This window comes from Gekko japonicus, unplaced genomic scaffold (assembly GCF_001447785.1).
Source record: "Gekko japonicus isolate JY-2015 unplaced genomic scaffold, Gekko_japonicus_V1.1 scaffold94, whole genome shotgun sequence".
In the NCBI taxonomy this organism is placed as follows: Eukaryota; Metazoa; Chordata; class Lepidosauria; order Squamata; family Gekkonidae; genus Gekko; species Gekko japonicus.
In genome coordinates this window covers 872,457-889,185 of record NW_015174274.1, presented here as the reverse complement: position 1 = coordinate 889,185, position 16,729 = coordinate 872,457, and the positions used below count along the sequence as shown (strand labels likewise).

The window sequence follows — 16,729 nt, the reverse complement described above, 5'->3', positions numbered from 1 at the left end:
TGTTCTCATGTTCTTAATTTTTTTACATTAGTTTGCCTACCCACCCACAGGGAACATCTAACTAGGAGGCTCTTCTGCTCAAGGCCCAAGGAGAGCTGTTCAAGATCTCTGTCATGCTCTTGTGTGGTTCCTTTCAGTGAACACGAACAGGACTGCTTCCCCGGGGAGTTATATTCTTAGGTCTGTCATCTTTCTCTTTGGGAAGCAGAGCACGTGATGTCAAACTAATAAAACTGTAAGCCCTAAAGTGTAAAGCAAAGCTGAAGAGAATCACGGTAGGCATGTTTTTACATTTAACCTAACTGTACCTTCTATGCAGTAGGCTTATCGCTTGCTTAGCCTTTAATAAAATTGGATCCAGAGGTATTTATATCCAAATAGGAAAATAAAATTAATTTCTTTCCATTCAGTTATCAGGAAGAGAGCATGTCCTCTGATCTGAAACAGAAAAGGACACTTAAACTTCAGCCGTAGCATCAACTGTAAGAAAATTATGATAATGCATAAAGCTGTCTTTTTATGTATATGATACCATAGTAGAACAGGGTGGAGCAGGAATAAAGGTTATGAGAGAACAGAATATCATCCTTTTCAAGTTTGCAGTATTATTTTTCATTAAGTTTTATCCTTATCCCTAAGAAAGGAATGGGTAGCATGTGGAGACTGCATATGACTTTCTCCTGGGAATACAGATTCAATCAATTTTAGGTGCTTTTAATTAAAACATACTCTTAAAATAATCTATATAGCTGTTGATGCAAGGGAGCAGATTCATTTTCTCTTGTGAAACAGAGGGTTGTTGCGTAGTAATCTACTTTCTTGCTGTTGTGAGATGCAGATTTGTATTTAGAGGAGGGATAATTGCTCAGCACTGTAACACATGCTTTGGATCCAGAAGATCCCAGATTCAGTCAGTGCCATCTCCTAGTTAAAGGGTATTGGGATAGATCTTTCTCTGTCCCCGAACCTGGAGAAATGCTGCCAGTTAGAGAAGATCAGTGATCTCTTACTGTGGTACTTATTTATCTGTTCCTTGGTGCTTCTTGAAGCTTGTAGATAGAGTACAAAGAGTCTTGAATGGAACAGGGGAAAAAACAACCACCAAGGAGCTTTAAGTAACTGTCTACCTGGTTGCTGACTAGCAAAGTGCTGAACAGATGCATCACAGCCAAGCCCCTTCAGTTTAGCCATAGACTATCTTGTTCTCTCTCAACTTGGAAACCTCTTTGTGTTGCCCCATGTGGAGCAAACCCTCCCTGTTTTTGGAGCCTGAAACCAAATAGTTTCTGTCCTCACACCAGACAGCCAGTCCTAGTGTCCCTCCACTTTCTTGGTTCTTCAGAAGAACACAGGAAGAGGATGCTTGATTTGGAATATCCCAACAGTTTCTGGAGCCTCCAAACATTTTGTAGTTGGCCTCACTCTTGTGGCAGCCATCTTGTGGTGGCACCCAGCACACTTTATCAGAATTCTAAAAGTTTCCACAGACTCAACAAGGTTGGGGAGGCCATGAGACCCTCCACCCCACACTGTTACTGTGTGCTGCTTGCACAACTGAGTGGCAAGTGGGGGGGGGGAATGGTTGGGGAAACAGGGATCAGGGTGATCAGCAATGCACCCATGCCATGACACTACTGGCAACCCTGTCTGGAGCAGACATTACTGAGATAGGATGGCTCATGGACTGACTCTGTATAATACAGCTTAGTATGTCACTTTAAGTATGATGCATGAGACTGTGCGCTCCTTGCAGGAAGGGCAGGATAAAATGTACTTAATAAATATATGTTCAGTTTTCCAAATCCTTTAACATCCAATATTAACTAGTTAATGATGGAATGAATTTTTTTTCTGAACAGTCTTTCTCTGTAGATTTTCAGTTTATTTTAATATTTTCTACAGTACTGTATTGATGGGAAGCCATTGTGGAAATGACTGTTGGCAAATGAACATCTATACTTATTCATTATTAAAAGGCCAGTATTGAAAAATTAGAGTGGAATCATAATATAAAAGGGTAGAGTGGTGGTAACATTCCAACCAGCCCAAGTTGTGGTGAGAGGATTAACTGAATGGCTATCAGGAGCAGAAAATGCAGTTTTTTCACAAAGAAACATTTTGAAGGGTTTGCAGTATTAGTCAAATTTACAACACTTGCCTGTATCAGTCAGTTCAGATAGCTATAACCGTTTTTGCATTTTTTCCCCCTAGGGGGAAATAGTAACTGGTGATAGTGTTAGTATGGACCCAGAGTCTGTACAAAAGTTTTACACCAGGGGTGTCAAACATATGGCCCACAGGCTGGTTCCGGCCCCTGCAGGGCTCCTATCTGGCCCGCAAGCAACTGGCATTCTGCTGCTTCCTGTTGCCTGCATCACAGTACCTTTTGGGAGGGAGAGGGTAAGAGCCAGAGAGAGAGAAATAGAGTCCCGTGCCATTTTTAAGACCAACAACATTTTATTCCAGGTTGAAGCTTTTGTGTGCCCGTCTGTGTATACTTCTTCAGAGGGAGGGAGGAGAGGAAGGAGCCAGAGAGAGAGAAAGATGGTCCCATGGTATTTGGAGAGATGCCCCTTTCCAGTTTTAACAGATGGGGGGGAGAAACCTAACAGCACAGCTTGCATTAGTGGAAGGAAGCAAGAGTCCAGTAGCTAACAAAATTTGTGGCAGGGTATGTGCTTTCATAAGTCACTGCTCACTTCTTCAGATACAGCTAGAATGTGAGTCCACCTGTCCTTATATCTTGGAAAGTCAAGTGATTTCAGACGCCAAATGACAATAACAGGCATTGGTAATGAGAGAAGAAACCTAGGTCTCCATTCAGTCCAGGATGATGCATTGTTTTGAGCTTCAAGTTGCAATTCAGCAGTCTCTCTTTCTAATCTCCCTTTGAAATTCCTTTGTAAGAAAACTGCTACTCTTAGGTCACCAACTGAATGGCCTGGAAGGTTAAAATGTCCCCCCACTGGTTTTTTAATGTTGTGGTTTCTAATAACAGTGAAAAAGAGTAAGAGTCCAGTGGCACCTTAAAGACTAACAAAATTTGTGGTAGGGTATGTGCTTTCATTAGTGACTGCTCACTTCTTCAGATTTCTTTCCATTTATTCTTTGCATCCCTCTGGACTGAATCCTCCTGTACCAAATTGAGATTTAGGTTTCCTGTCTCGTTACCAATGCTGACATCTCCACACCTTCCATACCACACCAAATCCAATTATGCCTGCTATTGCCATTCGGCATCTGAAATCATCTTTATAAAGTTTACATCTCTGGTACCTAGTGTTATATTTTATGGCACACATGGCTTGTCCTGACAAAGTGACATTTAAGTCAAGTCTGGCCCTTGTAACAAAAAATTAGTCCGACACCTCTAGTTTACACTGTCCAACAGGTGTCCTGTTCAATATCATTCATTCTAATAGGGAATAAAATTTGGGGGTTTTTTAGATTAATCTTATACAGCTAATTTTTATTAAATAACTTCTCCTTCCATTCCTTTTTCCAGAGGCTAATTCAAGATATTTTAGTGCCGCCCTGAACTGGATAGCCCAGGCAAGCCTGATCTCGTAAGATCTCAGAAGCTAAGCAGGGTCGACTCTGGCAAGTACTTGGATGGGAGACCTCTTTGGAATACTAGCAGTTGGGAGGCGGGGGCAGGCTTTATTTCAGCCACCCCTCTGAACATCCTCCAGGCCCCCCTGTAGGGTCAATCACCAAAGGTTGCCATGACTTCCAGGTGCGCGCGCACACACACACACACACACACACACATACACGGGAGGGAAAACCCCCAAAAAGATATTTTAGTGATAGAGGCAGAAAATCCCTTTATTTTTTGGTTAAAATAATATAATTAAATATCTGGCATTTTGGTGCCTTGCCATAGTGTGTACTCTTCCCCGCCTTGCTATAAGGCCAGGTCTACCCTGGCCAAGTCTTCCCCTGCCCTAAAGCAATTCAATTTGACTCAACTTCCAAAGGCAATAACATTTCTTTTCAAAATGTATTTATACTGAAATAATTTTATGATAGCTACATTGGAAATACTGTGCTTGAGAGGTGAGAGAGCGGGACAATGCTCTGTGTCTGATTTAGTATGGGCGATAAACTGTACAACCCATTCAGGCTTAGCGTACTCAGCTCTCTACTCGCCAGCTGAAATTTTGGGATAGGAATACCTACATGGAGTAGGTATGAGTTGCAGCAGGCCAAACCTGTTCCTTCTCTCGATGACAGCACATGCAGAATTATAAGTATAAGCAAGCATTTAACTGTGTTTTTGGCTATAGGGACAAGTGTTGTTGGTTCTTTTGCAGGTAATAAAATGAAAAATCCAATTTGCAATTGCAGAATAAACCTCTGGATGAAATATGATCTTCATAGCAGTGTTGGTCAGGGGGTTACAGCTAATCGCAGTGCTGGCTTTCTTCCCCCCGTGGCCTGTATCTTAAAACTGCATGCCGAACAGTGTGTGAATCTGTTGTTTGAGCCATCCAGGATAGATTTAGACACCCCCGAGCTTGTAGCTTATTAGGTCCTCTTTGTCACAGTGCTTAATCCCACCGCCTGATTCTTGTTAGAACAGAGTGCTGTTGAGGCCCTCTAATAAAGGAGGTGGGTGTGAGCCTCCAAGCTAGACTCACTCAAGCATAAGGCACTTAGGGCAATTGCTGCCTGACTGACAGAGGGGCGAAATGCTTCCTTCGTGTTTTTATTTAAGAGGAGAACGGACCTTGAGACAACTGACGGAACAACAGAGCCAGGGTAAAGGCAACTTGTTGACAGGCCCATCTGAGGCGAACATCCCTCCTGGTTCCCCCTTCTTCCTTGTACATGTATAATGATCTGGCTTTTCTCTAATTATGCTAAACTTTTTTTCATAGTGGGCTTGTATTAAAGATTAAATGTTATGCAGAGCATGGAAAATAACATTGAGAGGCGGTCTAGTCCTGGAGAACTGCTCAGCTGCTGAATTATTTGCTCACATCATTATTTGGGTGTTGTAAATTGTTGACTGAGGGCTGAGCCTGAGGTTTTATGGGAGGTCAATGAGGGGATCACTGAGTGTGTGGGTATTAATGCTAATAAACCGAATGATGACCCAGCTTGGTTCTCACCTGCAGTGCCATGGAAAGGCATTTAACCCTCGCCCCAGTGCCATTTTCCATGTAGAAATTGCATGTGCCAAACCGCTGTTATCTGTAGTAGACGGGAAAGACCGTTACTCACAAGCTAATAGCAGCTGAAGGAAAACAGTTTATGGGGAGAAAGACTAAAAGCTTTTCCCAACCCTGTTCTACATCCGAATGCAAATTTTCTCTCTCTTGCAGCTTCTTTTTAACATTAAAAACAAATATGATCTGATATAGATCTCCCGTGCAATCTGTAGTTTGGTCCTGAATGCTGAGCTACTGCTCAGGCAGTAAGGCAGCTCTAGAGGTTCTCAGAATGCAACTCAAGGGAGCATCAGTGGCCCCCAGCTAGGGTTGCCATTCCCCAGTTGGGGATTGGACGTTCCTGGGTTTTTCAGGCTTCTGCCTGCCACCCGCCAGCTGGCTGTCAGGAGGAAATCCCCCCCAAAAAAAACAGCGACATCACTGGAAATAAATGCAACATGCCTATGTCACCTGGAAATGATGTAGGCATGTCAGTGACATTGGGGGGTGACGCTCTGGTTTTTGGGCAAAATATGGTTTGAGGCTTGAGTTTTGAGGCTTGAGTGTTGCCCAAAAACCAGAGCATTGCCCCTGATGTCACCGACATGCCTATGTCACTTCCGAGTGATGTGGGTACATCATGCGATGTCACTTCCTGCTCCCGAAATGTCCCCCCCCCATCCCGCCCGCCGGCATTTCTGACAGACCTGGCAACCCTACCTCCAGCTCTCTCTCAACATCCTTGCAACTGCTTACTTTGCTTTCCAAAGCCTCTGAAGCTCGGGATATACTATATTATGATTTGCATCCACTGGAAACAAAATCCCTGCAGTTTGCAAAAACATTTCTTCTGAATAAAGGTTTGAAACTTAATGTGGTAGGGTTTTTTGGGGGGGGGGCAAATAATGGCTCTTTTGGCCTCTTAGTGCTGTGTTCTAGTCTTGAGACATGTGCTTGACCTTCCCCCCCTTGTCCAGAGCACCAAGTATAGTGACAACACTGTTAGAACACATAAAAAGGCAGTGTATGTCAGAGTGCCTGACTAGGTCTGAGGAGATTGGGTTCAAATCTTCTCTGAGCCATAAAAATACTAGGTTACTTTGGACTTGCCTAACCTCCTTCACAGGGGAGTGGGTAACAGTGATAATAAACAATTACATTTAGACACTGATAGAGCCTTTTGGGGGGTGAAAGTACCGAAAGTTGTAGGGTGAACTTTGCAGCTGTATGGTAAGTCATCTTTGGGAGAGCAGTAAGGAGAAGGATAGTATGGTGGGAGGATGGGAGATATTGGAGTAGGATAGAAAAGCAGGGAATATCTTGAGGTAGAAAAAGTTATCTCATTCTATCAGAGTTGAATGTTGTATATTTTGTGGCCATGTGAAAATTGGAGGGGAACCCTAGAGCCAAGGCTAAGGGGGGCCATGGCCATGGATCAAGCTGAGCTGATGTAAAAGAAATTGTTTATCCCATCACCCATTGCCATGGCAATACAGGCCCAGCCCAGTCTGTCACAAGAGATTACTTCATAGGAGCATTAGCCCCCTTACCAGGCAGTATGAACTAATTCCCCATGAGAAACCATGAGGAGGAGGAGGGAGGTGATTAAGAAACAGTTAAAGGGCTAGAGGTAACCAGGCCAAAGAGAAGCTCGGCCTAGAGTGGAGGAGATGAAAAAGAAAGTGCTGTTAGCACCTTTTCCTGAGTGGAAAATCAACTGCTCACTATGAACTCCACATAGAACTATGAAGTTCTATGTGGATTTCATCCACCCCACCCTAACGGTTTTGATATTTCATTTTAAGTTTAGAATCTTGAGCCATCCCTGTTTTTGTATGTTTCCAACCAGTGGAGTAGGTGTTCTGTTGAACTCTTCTGTAATCTTTGTTCCTTTCTATGTTATCTAGGAAATAAACTGATTTGGTGCTGTAGGAAAGAAAAGAAGGTAGAAGGGCTTGGCCACAGGATGTTAATGTTGTAATTTTATGCATGCTTTCTTGGGAGAAATCATATTTAGGATCACACTTCAGTGAGTATTCTTCTCATACTTTCAGCATTTCACAAAAGTTTAAACTCCTGTTTAACCTTGCAGGTAATTTGGATTTGACTGGTCAAAAACAAGTCTTCAAAGCAGAGAATAATCCTTGGGTCACCCCTATTGCAGATCAGTTCCAGCTTGGCATTTCCCATGTATTTGAATATATTCGTTCAGAAACATACAAATAGTGAGTATTTTCTTTCTTTTTGTATGTATGTATGCTTTTTTCCTTTTCATTCTTGTTTATAATGAGGTTTTGAGAAAACACATTGGGACCTCCATTGGGCCAGTTTTCTCAGTTAATAACTCCCTCCTGATACGAGATGAAGTGCTGTTTTAATGAATTTTAATTCATTGTTTCCTGTATTTTAATTGGCTTTTACAATATTATCTCGTGCTTTTCCCTCCTGGCTCAAAGTAGCATAAAAATCATATTTTTAGAACATAATACTGTAAAACTTGGGTCACACTGTGGAAAAAACAACTGAGGGCCAGACCAGACTGGTACTGAGAGTCCTGGCTGTAGAGCCCCCAGAGATTTCTTAAAGGTTAATTCACTGGCAGGTGGGGACACAATTTGAGTTGGGACCATGCCACACAGGAAGGGGGAGCTTAAGCCTTTCCCCCTCTACAACAGGGCACATAGTGGCTCCCCAGGGTCATTTCTGGTCAGCAGAGCGGTGCAGGGAGGAAGACTTAAGCTGCCTATCCCCTCGTGCTGTGATCCCAATTTGAAGTGGGGGCCCTGCACAACTCAGAATTAACCTTTAAAAAATGACTAGAGACTTGAACATGGAACTTACCAGCTCATGTCTGGTTTGAATCTGAGCTAGTAAAGCTTCAGTTGCTGTTTACAGTGGAGGCAGGTCTTGGTGGTCAAGAGTCTTGTCTCTGGCTTGTTCCATCCAACAACCCTTTTGTGTTGTTCTATCTATTCCTTTTCTACATTCATCTGCAAGCAAAATTGAAATGGGGGAGCAATATACTGCTTAATGAAGTGGTGTATTTTCCATAAAAACCCACTCCTGTGTGCAAGATACCACTGAATGTCTGCTTGACAGTAAATCCACTTCAGTAAGGATCCTTCTTTTTGTTATTTTTCCTTTTTATTCTTTCGCTTTAAGTCTCATTAATCACTACCTGCATTTGAAGGACTTACTGGTTCTCTCCTAGTACTCATGAGATTCAGCATGGGACAATGGTTTGGAATGGCAGGCTAGGATCTAGGCAGGCTAGGATTCCAATCTCCACTCTGCCATGGAAACTTGCTGGGTGACCTAGGGTCAGTCACACCTCAGCCTAACCTACCTTACAGGGTTGATGTAAGGATAAAATGGAGGAGAGGAGGAGGATGTCAGCTGCTTTGGGTTCAAATTGGGAGAAAGACGGGGTATAAATGAAGAAAATAAAATAAGTAAATGAATCCAGCCAATTTACTTTGCTCCTTGGTCTCTGTTCCCTCCCCTTCTCAACTCCCTTGGCAGTGTCCCAGTCTTCTTCCCCTTTACCTCAAGTAGCGGTGGAAGTAGATGTAGCAATTTTTAGCCAAATATAGGTTGTTCTCATGTTTCCAGTAACCTCTGTGCAACTTACAAGAATAGAACATAAAGACAAAAATCTACTGTAAATAATTTTCTGAACAGCATAATTACAAACGGTGAAAAGGTATGTGACGAGCAAGCAGAATGCTCATAGAAAGACCGCTGGGCGGCTGCGGGCACAGATGCAAGGCAAGATATTCCCAACCCTGGCATGCTGTGAAACAAAGTGATTCTGGTACTTAATGCTGAGTGCTGCTTATTTCCGAGCAGCTTTGAGAAAAGAGATGGAGCAAGGACAAGCCAATGGAGCTGTCAAGAACTTCATATTTGGCTTCCAGCATTGTCTCTGATCCCAAGGAAGTATTCTCCTCCACCCACTATTAGGGATATTCTCATCAGTTAACACACAGGACTCCTGTTAATGCCCCATTTTTATCCCTAATGTTTTCTCTTTCCCCATTTCATTCTCACAACCACCACCCGGTGAGGTAGGTCAGGTGGAGGGTGAGTAACAAGCTCAAGATGAGATGAAATGAGTTTACATTGATCCTGGGTCTCCCAGATCTTAGTTCAGCACTCTAACCATTGCACCACACTGCTGAGTGAGAGGAAGCTGAAGCTTTACTATCTATTCAACTAAAGCCTTGTTTTAGGAGTGTATTTCCATTTATATTCCAAGCATTGGAATATACCAGGCATCTGACAAGTGAAATGATTTGTAGATGTAAAGCAGACTTGCAACTTGCCTTTGTTTTTTGTTTGGAGAAAATATTTGCCCGGCATGTTTCAAAATTAGCAAAGTGCATCACAGTTGTAGGTTGGGAGTGCCCTGGCCATGAAGATTTTATGCAAAGAAATGATAAATTGTTGAAATAAGCTACTGCCATGGGACTCATGATGCATTATCAATGAGGCCTTCAGTATTGACCAAATTAGCCACCCGTGGACTAGAGATGATGTGTCAGATTACAACTGCCATATCCTAGGAATTATGATGAAACCATAAAGAAATACCTGACTCCCATTTGACGAGATGCAAAAACCAATAATTTTTCATTGGAGCCAACCTTTTATCAGATAGAAGGACACTGTGGAAGCTATTTAAGTGGGCAAGTCTCAGAATGGGGTATTGGTTTGAACGATGGTCTTGCATGCTATATTCAGTGAAGGCCAAACAGCTCTCTCCAGGACTGACTGATTTCAAAATTCAGAACATCTGAATGCTTTTCCTGGCAACAAAAGTATGCTCAGAAGAAGACTAAACTACAACTTTCCATCCAGACTCACGTGCAGAGAATTTTTATGTGCGTCAGTGCTCTGACATCACCTCTCTGCATTCTGAGATGGTTTAGTCCCACCAAAATATATGAACTTCCTGATCTTCCTTATACAGAGTCAAATTGTCACTGTTGCTTACTGTGACTGGCAGTGGCTCTCCAGCATCTCAGGCAAAGATGGTCTTATCCTCAGCACCAGCTGAGATCTTTTAAATAGAGATGCCAGGTTTTAGCTAGACTCCAACTGCGTGCAAAGCACACTCGACCACTTCGTCACAGCCACTCTCCTGTGCCTCCTGGCATGTACTATACACTGTTTTACATAATGCTGGCTACTTAAATACATGGCGGGAGTGAGCACAAGTTCTGAAAGTTTGGATGCATTGCTGTGTTACACAATTAAATATGGGATGTCTTTGGACAATAGTGGCAGTTAAAATCTTATTCTATACTTGGCTGTTTCCGTGAGTGGTAGGGAATTCCAGGTCAATGAGGAGGGACCACACAAGGGACTTCTGTTGTGTGTTGAGTTGTAGAATCTGTTTGTTTGTACATGCAAGGGTGGAGCAGGGGGGAGGAAAGCCCGTGTCCTTGGCAGCACTGCAGCAGCTGAGCCCCACAAGCAATACAGCAGCATTACAGCTGCCAACTAGCTGCAGAAATTCAGAACTCTGTTTCTCTTCCTCTGGTCAGATTTTTTAAAAAAAACACAACCAAAGTATTTCTTTGTGCTCTCATCACTGTGTAGCTCCCCACCCTGGCATGAGGGCATGACCTGTATTCTAGGCTCATCAGCTGACTTATCAGTGCCCATTAAGTAATTGCATTTAGCCATCAAGATGTAGAGAAGCTTAGTGAGCTGGTATATCTCTTCTTCTTGAACCGTGTGGGTGTAGCAGTAAACCAGATGCCACACAGTACATTTGACATGGGATGGTTAAGGGTAACCAAGTTATCAAGTTTAGTTACTCTGTCCAAAGCTGTAAATACATACATAGTTCTTTCCTGCTCTTTTTTTGTTTAGGGCCATCCGGGGGGCTTCATACACACCACTCCAGTCCTAGTCTAATCATTGTTTGTTTATTTTACTTCATTTATGCCCAACCTTTCTCCCCAGTGGCAACCCAAAGCAGTTTACATTGTTCTTTCCATTGTATTCTCCCAACAGCCTTGCTGCCCCAAGGTCATCCAGAAATTGCTTGCCGGGGGGGGGGGTCCCTCTTCATTCCTGAGACTTAGAGTTTTCCCTCAAACGCTAGAGCATCCCCCGCACTACATGCCCTGCATGATAACATCACCTCCGGGTGATGTCATTGCGCCAAGCATGTTGGCACAGATGGGGCTTTTGGGGGTAAGGGTCCCCTACTGGCCGGCTAGGCAGCAGCAGATTGGGGCCCCTGAAAGCAGGTAAACTCCCACCCCCATCAGGGGAATGGCAACCATATAGCAATGACATTGGCTCTTTTCATACACACTACTTATGAAAATATCGAAAAATCCCAAGTTTGTTGTAGGCATTTGTTTGTTTACAAATATCTAATCTCCCAAGGGTGTGAGCCTGAACCCAACCATATAGGTGGAAACAGTATTTACAAATATCTAATCTCCCAAGGGTGTGGAAACAGTGCAGGAACAACTGTTAAAGCACCTGTTGCAATCAATTCACACCAGATATGTATAATACTCTCCTCAGTGACCAAGGGCCAAGTATCCTGTGGTTTCCCTGAATGTCATACTCCTTCCTGGAAAATGCACTAGAAGCCAAATTTGTTTAGCACCCCTGTTGATTTCACAGGATGTCCATTATATACGTAAATCTCTACAAAAGAACATCAAAACCAAAACTTTTTAATTAGTAATGTGGAACGGCAGCGTATTTTTTTCAGAGGCAATAACTTCTTATTTTTTGTTAGTGCCCCTAGTCAACCTTCAAAGTGACCTTTATGTTGTAAGTGTATTCTCTGAGGATCTTGTATGTCTAGGATAATGACAAAGACATGATGGATAGTATGATTTATTGACTATAATATACTCAGCAAGTACAGACAGGCATAAATGGTTAGAACAAAACAGCAAATAAAACTCCAGTGAATGATTGCAATCTTGAAATGTTATCAGAATTAGTGTAAGATAATTAGTGACTTGGTAAAAGCCCCAACGCGCAAAGAGTGGTGCGAGGGGCTGAGCTTAGCATTTGTAAGACAGGAGGCAGTTTCCCCAAGTACATTTTAAGCATTAATCATGTTTTCCTGATTGTTTCTCTGTGTGGAAATTGCTCTTTGTCCAGTCATTCTTTCTTCTGAAAGGCAAATTATTTTGGTGTTCTCATTTGTGATGCTGATTAAAGTTGCTACCTGATGATCTAATTTTGGTGAAAGCTACTTGGCAGTCTTTTCAAGCAGCTGTTACGCCAAACTGATACCTTGCTTTCAAAGCTGCTGTTTCTTTGTATGACTTGTTCATTTTATGTAGGTAAAATTATTATGGAGAGTAGTCGCCATCCTAGAACTAACTTCCCCCTTCCTGTGCAACAGTCATGCTTGAGTTAGGACCATTGACAAGACCTCCTGTGAACTGGAGTAAGTCTTGTTCCTCTTGCTTCCCTTCATGAAGGTGTTTTAGAAGGCACCGGTTTTTAAAATCTGCCACCCTTAAGTTCAGACCTTCAGTATTGGGAGCTACTGATGAAAACAGCAGGTATGTGTCCAGGACAGCATATAACTATGAGAGCAGTATAATGGTGCAGGATTGTGTGGTACATAAACACACTAATAGTACACCATCTTGAGGCCCAGTGGCATTGGTGTGGTATCTTCCCATGCAGTCCATGCATGAGAACTTAAGACAGAAGCTCAGTAGAGATTTCATAGAGGCTCATCATAGTAGATCTTTATTTTCTGCACAATAGACAACTGCTCTAAAAGTCAATCTTAAATGTTAGTATTGCATATTTGCAAACCTATAATCAGTATAATACCATAATTTGCATATTGCACCATGACAGAAACATTCAGTACGTAACATCAGAATCCTTAGGATATTTTTGGGACTTTTAACGGCTTACCTCTAATTTGTTCCCATTTCATTGGCTCCCCAGTGAAATATGTGGATGACAGCTCTATCTGATGTTGGGCGGTCAGTCTGACTCTACCCCGGAAGATCTGGCCTGGGCGTTGCAGGACGTGGCTAGATGGCTTAGATTGAGTCAATTGAAATTGAATCCGATGAAGACGGAGGTCCTGTGCCTGAATCGGAGCGGTACGGGGGTAGGGATCCCACTCCCAGCATTTGGTGGGGCGCCACTGGTGCCAGCTCTGAGGGTCAGGAGTTTGGGAGTGCTCCTGGATGCTTCCTTAACAATGGAGGCCCAGGTAGCAGCCGCTGCCAAGGCAGCCTTTTACCATCTTCAGCTGATTAGGCAGTTGGTTCCCTTCCTCGAACGCAATTTATTTATTGATTGATTTTATTTATACCCTGCCCTCCCCGCACGTGGGCTCAGGGCGGCTTACAAAGACACCAAAGTGTAATACAATACTACAAATTAAAAACAGTTAAGGCACACAGTACAATAAAATACAGGTTAAAACAGTTTAACAAAAATGGACAATACACAGGATCCATCGCGACTAACATACTCACTCCCTATTGCACATCACATTGGGATCAACAAGGGGGATGCCATGAGCCGCGATGTTCAGGTGGCCAGTCAGCCCAACCCAGCGAAGCTGCTCTGCAGTCACACGTTGGTGGTAATGGCAGCAATGATCTAGCTCCAGTGATCCATGCTATGGTCACCTCAAGGTTGGACTACTGCAATGCTCTCTACATGGGGCTGCCCTTGTTGCAACTCCAGAAGCTGCAGCTGGTGCAGGCTGTTGATGGGTCTCCCCAGGTGGGAGCACATCCAGCCTGTGCTTAAGACTCTGCACTGGCTCCCAATAGCATTCTGGATTCGTTTCAAGGTGCTGGTCTTGACTTTTAAAGCCCTTTATGGTCAGGGACTGGCTTACCTGAGGGACCACCTTTCCCCGTATGTTCCCCAGAGAGCACTGCGATCAGGATCCCAAAACCGCCTGGACCTCCCTGGCCCAAAGGAAGTCAGGTTGATGGCAACCAGGACTAGGGCTTTTTCGTTTGTAGCTCCGTCCTATTGGAACGAGCTTCCTGCCGAGATCAGGGCCCTGCGGGACTTGTCACAGTTCCGCAGGGCCGTGATAACAGAACTTTTTAGGCAGCCGTTCCGCTAAGAGCGACGTCCTACCAGCAGCACCCTGTGTGATGTTACGCGAACTGCCTTATTTACAACAGTTGGCAACTAATTTTAATGTGAGTCCTGGCCAGCTATACCAAGGTCATGTCTGAACCCAGAGTTCCAGTAATGGAGACCACACGGGTGTTTTTCCAAAACACATAATCTTTTTACTAAGCAATATCAAGTCTCATTCACACAAAATAATCAGTCTCACTTTTGCATACATTCAAGTTCCTTTAGAATTACAGAAAGAATATCAAGATAGTTTCTTATTTACTTGGAGGTAGGTAGGTAGGTAGCTATTCCAGTTCATACTTGCCTGTTCCAGAAGTCTTGTCTGTTGCAAGGGAAAATTGGAGGGTAAAGAATAGTTCTAGGGGTAGTTACTAATTCACACTGCCAGAACCAGCCAGCTAGTGTGGGGATCTCTTTGGCTGCGCATCCCAAAGAGATCAGGTAAAGACAAAGAGTTTTTTTTTTCATTGGTGCATGTAGAAAAGGGGCAGGTATTCTATGGGTGGGGCGATATTTGAAATTCTACACTCTATCTCATGGAATACCATCTGGCCAAGTGTGAAGTCTCAGCTTCAGGACATCCCTTTGTTGTGCTGATGAATCTTGGCTTTACCAGGCTGACAAGATACCATAAACAGGAAACAGCAAATCAAATGCAGATCAGGTCCATGGTCTGCATGACATCTCATCTGTTTAGCAATGGGGGAATTTCTCCTTCTTGGTTGTTGTTCCGCTCACAATGGCTAACATGTGCTTCTTCTTCCCATGATGCTTTGAGCTGAATGTGTGCAAGCTACATTAACATAAAATGCAGGGAAGTGTTCCCTATGTGAAACCTCTTGCGGTAGGTGATGCAAACGGCTTCCTTTGGCTCATGGTATACAGATGTGTGCACAGTCCATGTGTTGTGTGTGTAGCAGATATAAAACCATAAATTAGTCCATTTCCCAACAGTGAACTTCGATCCAACACGACCTAGTGCGGTGGCACCGCTGAATGTGTCCCTAAACTGCACTTAATTTTTATCGCCATCGAATGAATGTTTTATATTGACTTGTCTGTGTTTTTAAATGATGTATTTTATTCTATCACTGTAAAATGTATACTACATATCAGTTTCTGGAAGCCGCCCTGAACCCGCCTGGCGGGGAGGGTGGGGTAAAAATGAAATTAATTAATTAATTCATTCATTCATCCAGACTGCTGCCCCATTGCCCAAAAAACCTTTCCTAGATTAGTATATAAATCCTGCAAGAATTTGTCCTTTGCATTAGACACTCGAGGTCAATCTGTCAAACCCCCGCTATTTATAAAAAGTTTTTCCTCCCCAACTGTAAGCCTCTGTCTTAATGTAAAAAGTCAGTTTGGGGCTCTGGCCAGAATTTCTAGAGTGCCTAAAGAGAAAGAGGAATTTTTAGAACACATCTCAAAATAATTTCATCTGACTGTAGAAGTAACTTCTACATAAAAGTATTTTCTTTTAAATCAATCAAATGTTGTGTGTTAATCTCAGGGTTGCAAATGGCAGCCTGGATCCTAAGCAAGAGAAATTAATGGCCACCCCCTCAGAAGCAAGCTTGGTAACACCATACTTGTTAACTCAGAGAATGCTTAAGGCAGATGCAGTTAGGGGGATTCTCAGGGGCCCTCATAGCCTTGTAACGTGTGTCCTCTCTGTCTCCACACCTACCGCTATCAATAAGAAAAGTAACTTCTTTGTCTGTATGTTTGGCATATCCCACTTTTCTCCCAACTGGGGACCCAAAGCGGCTTACGATACCAAACAACAATAACAGAAAGGAGAGGGAGAGGAGGCTTCTCAGTGAAGAGCGCACCTTCCTTACATTCTCTAAGGCATGCCCAGGCCTTAACTGTTGGTGAGCAGAGAAGAAACAGACTTAAGCCAGATCTCAATTCAGCTGCTGCTAGGTAGGTAGCCACTTTCCCCTGCTTTCTCCCTTGCCAGTGATTCAGATGACTAACTTGAAGTGAGAGTTTTCAGATGACCCAGTTAAAGTGATAATTGAAACAGTCACATGGTGACTTCGGTTGTTGGAAACTTTCATTGCATGATGATTCACCGGCTTCCGACAGGAGATAAAGACTTAAGAGCAGTAACTCTCAGTGGGAAGACAGGCCCCCCTGTGATGACTATATCCCCAAGAGAATGGGTTGATAAACAGGTTATCTGAATCTACCAGTGCTTGCTCAAATAAATACTTCCGAGGCAGTGAACACTAACTCCAGTGTTCAGTCCTCAGTTTGTACAACATGCTAGGGAAATTATTGGGGCACAGGGAGCAGGAAGGGAATGTATTGCTGGTGGGCCAAAAGCAAATGCAGGCAGAAGAGGTAACTGTGAAAAAGTGTTAACTCTTAGAGATGGAGCATGTGCCTCTGCTGTTCAGTAGGGACAGCACTGAATATTGGGAAAAGTCTTAAAGGGAGCG

General features: G+C 43.3%; 1 protein-coding gene across 2 annotated transcripts in view; it reads left to right on the top strand.

Moving 5' to 3' along the window:
- Positions 1 to 16,729, top strand: part of RSU1 (Ras suppressor protein 1) — a 109,758-nt gene that overhangs the window by 55,364 nt on the left and 37,665 nt on the right. For both annotated transcript variants that reach the window (XM_015423758.1, XM_015423757.1), the window contains exon 8: positions 7,249 to 7,381. In XM_015423758.1, the coding sequence (XP_015279244.1) occupies positions 7,249 to 7,381 (133 nt within the window). The remainder of the gene's footprint in view (positions 1 to 7,248; positions 7,382 to 16,729) is intronic.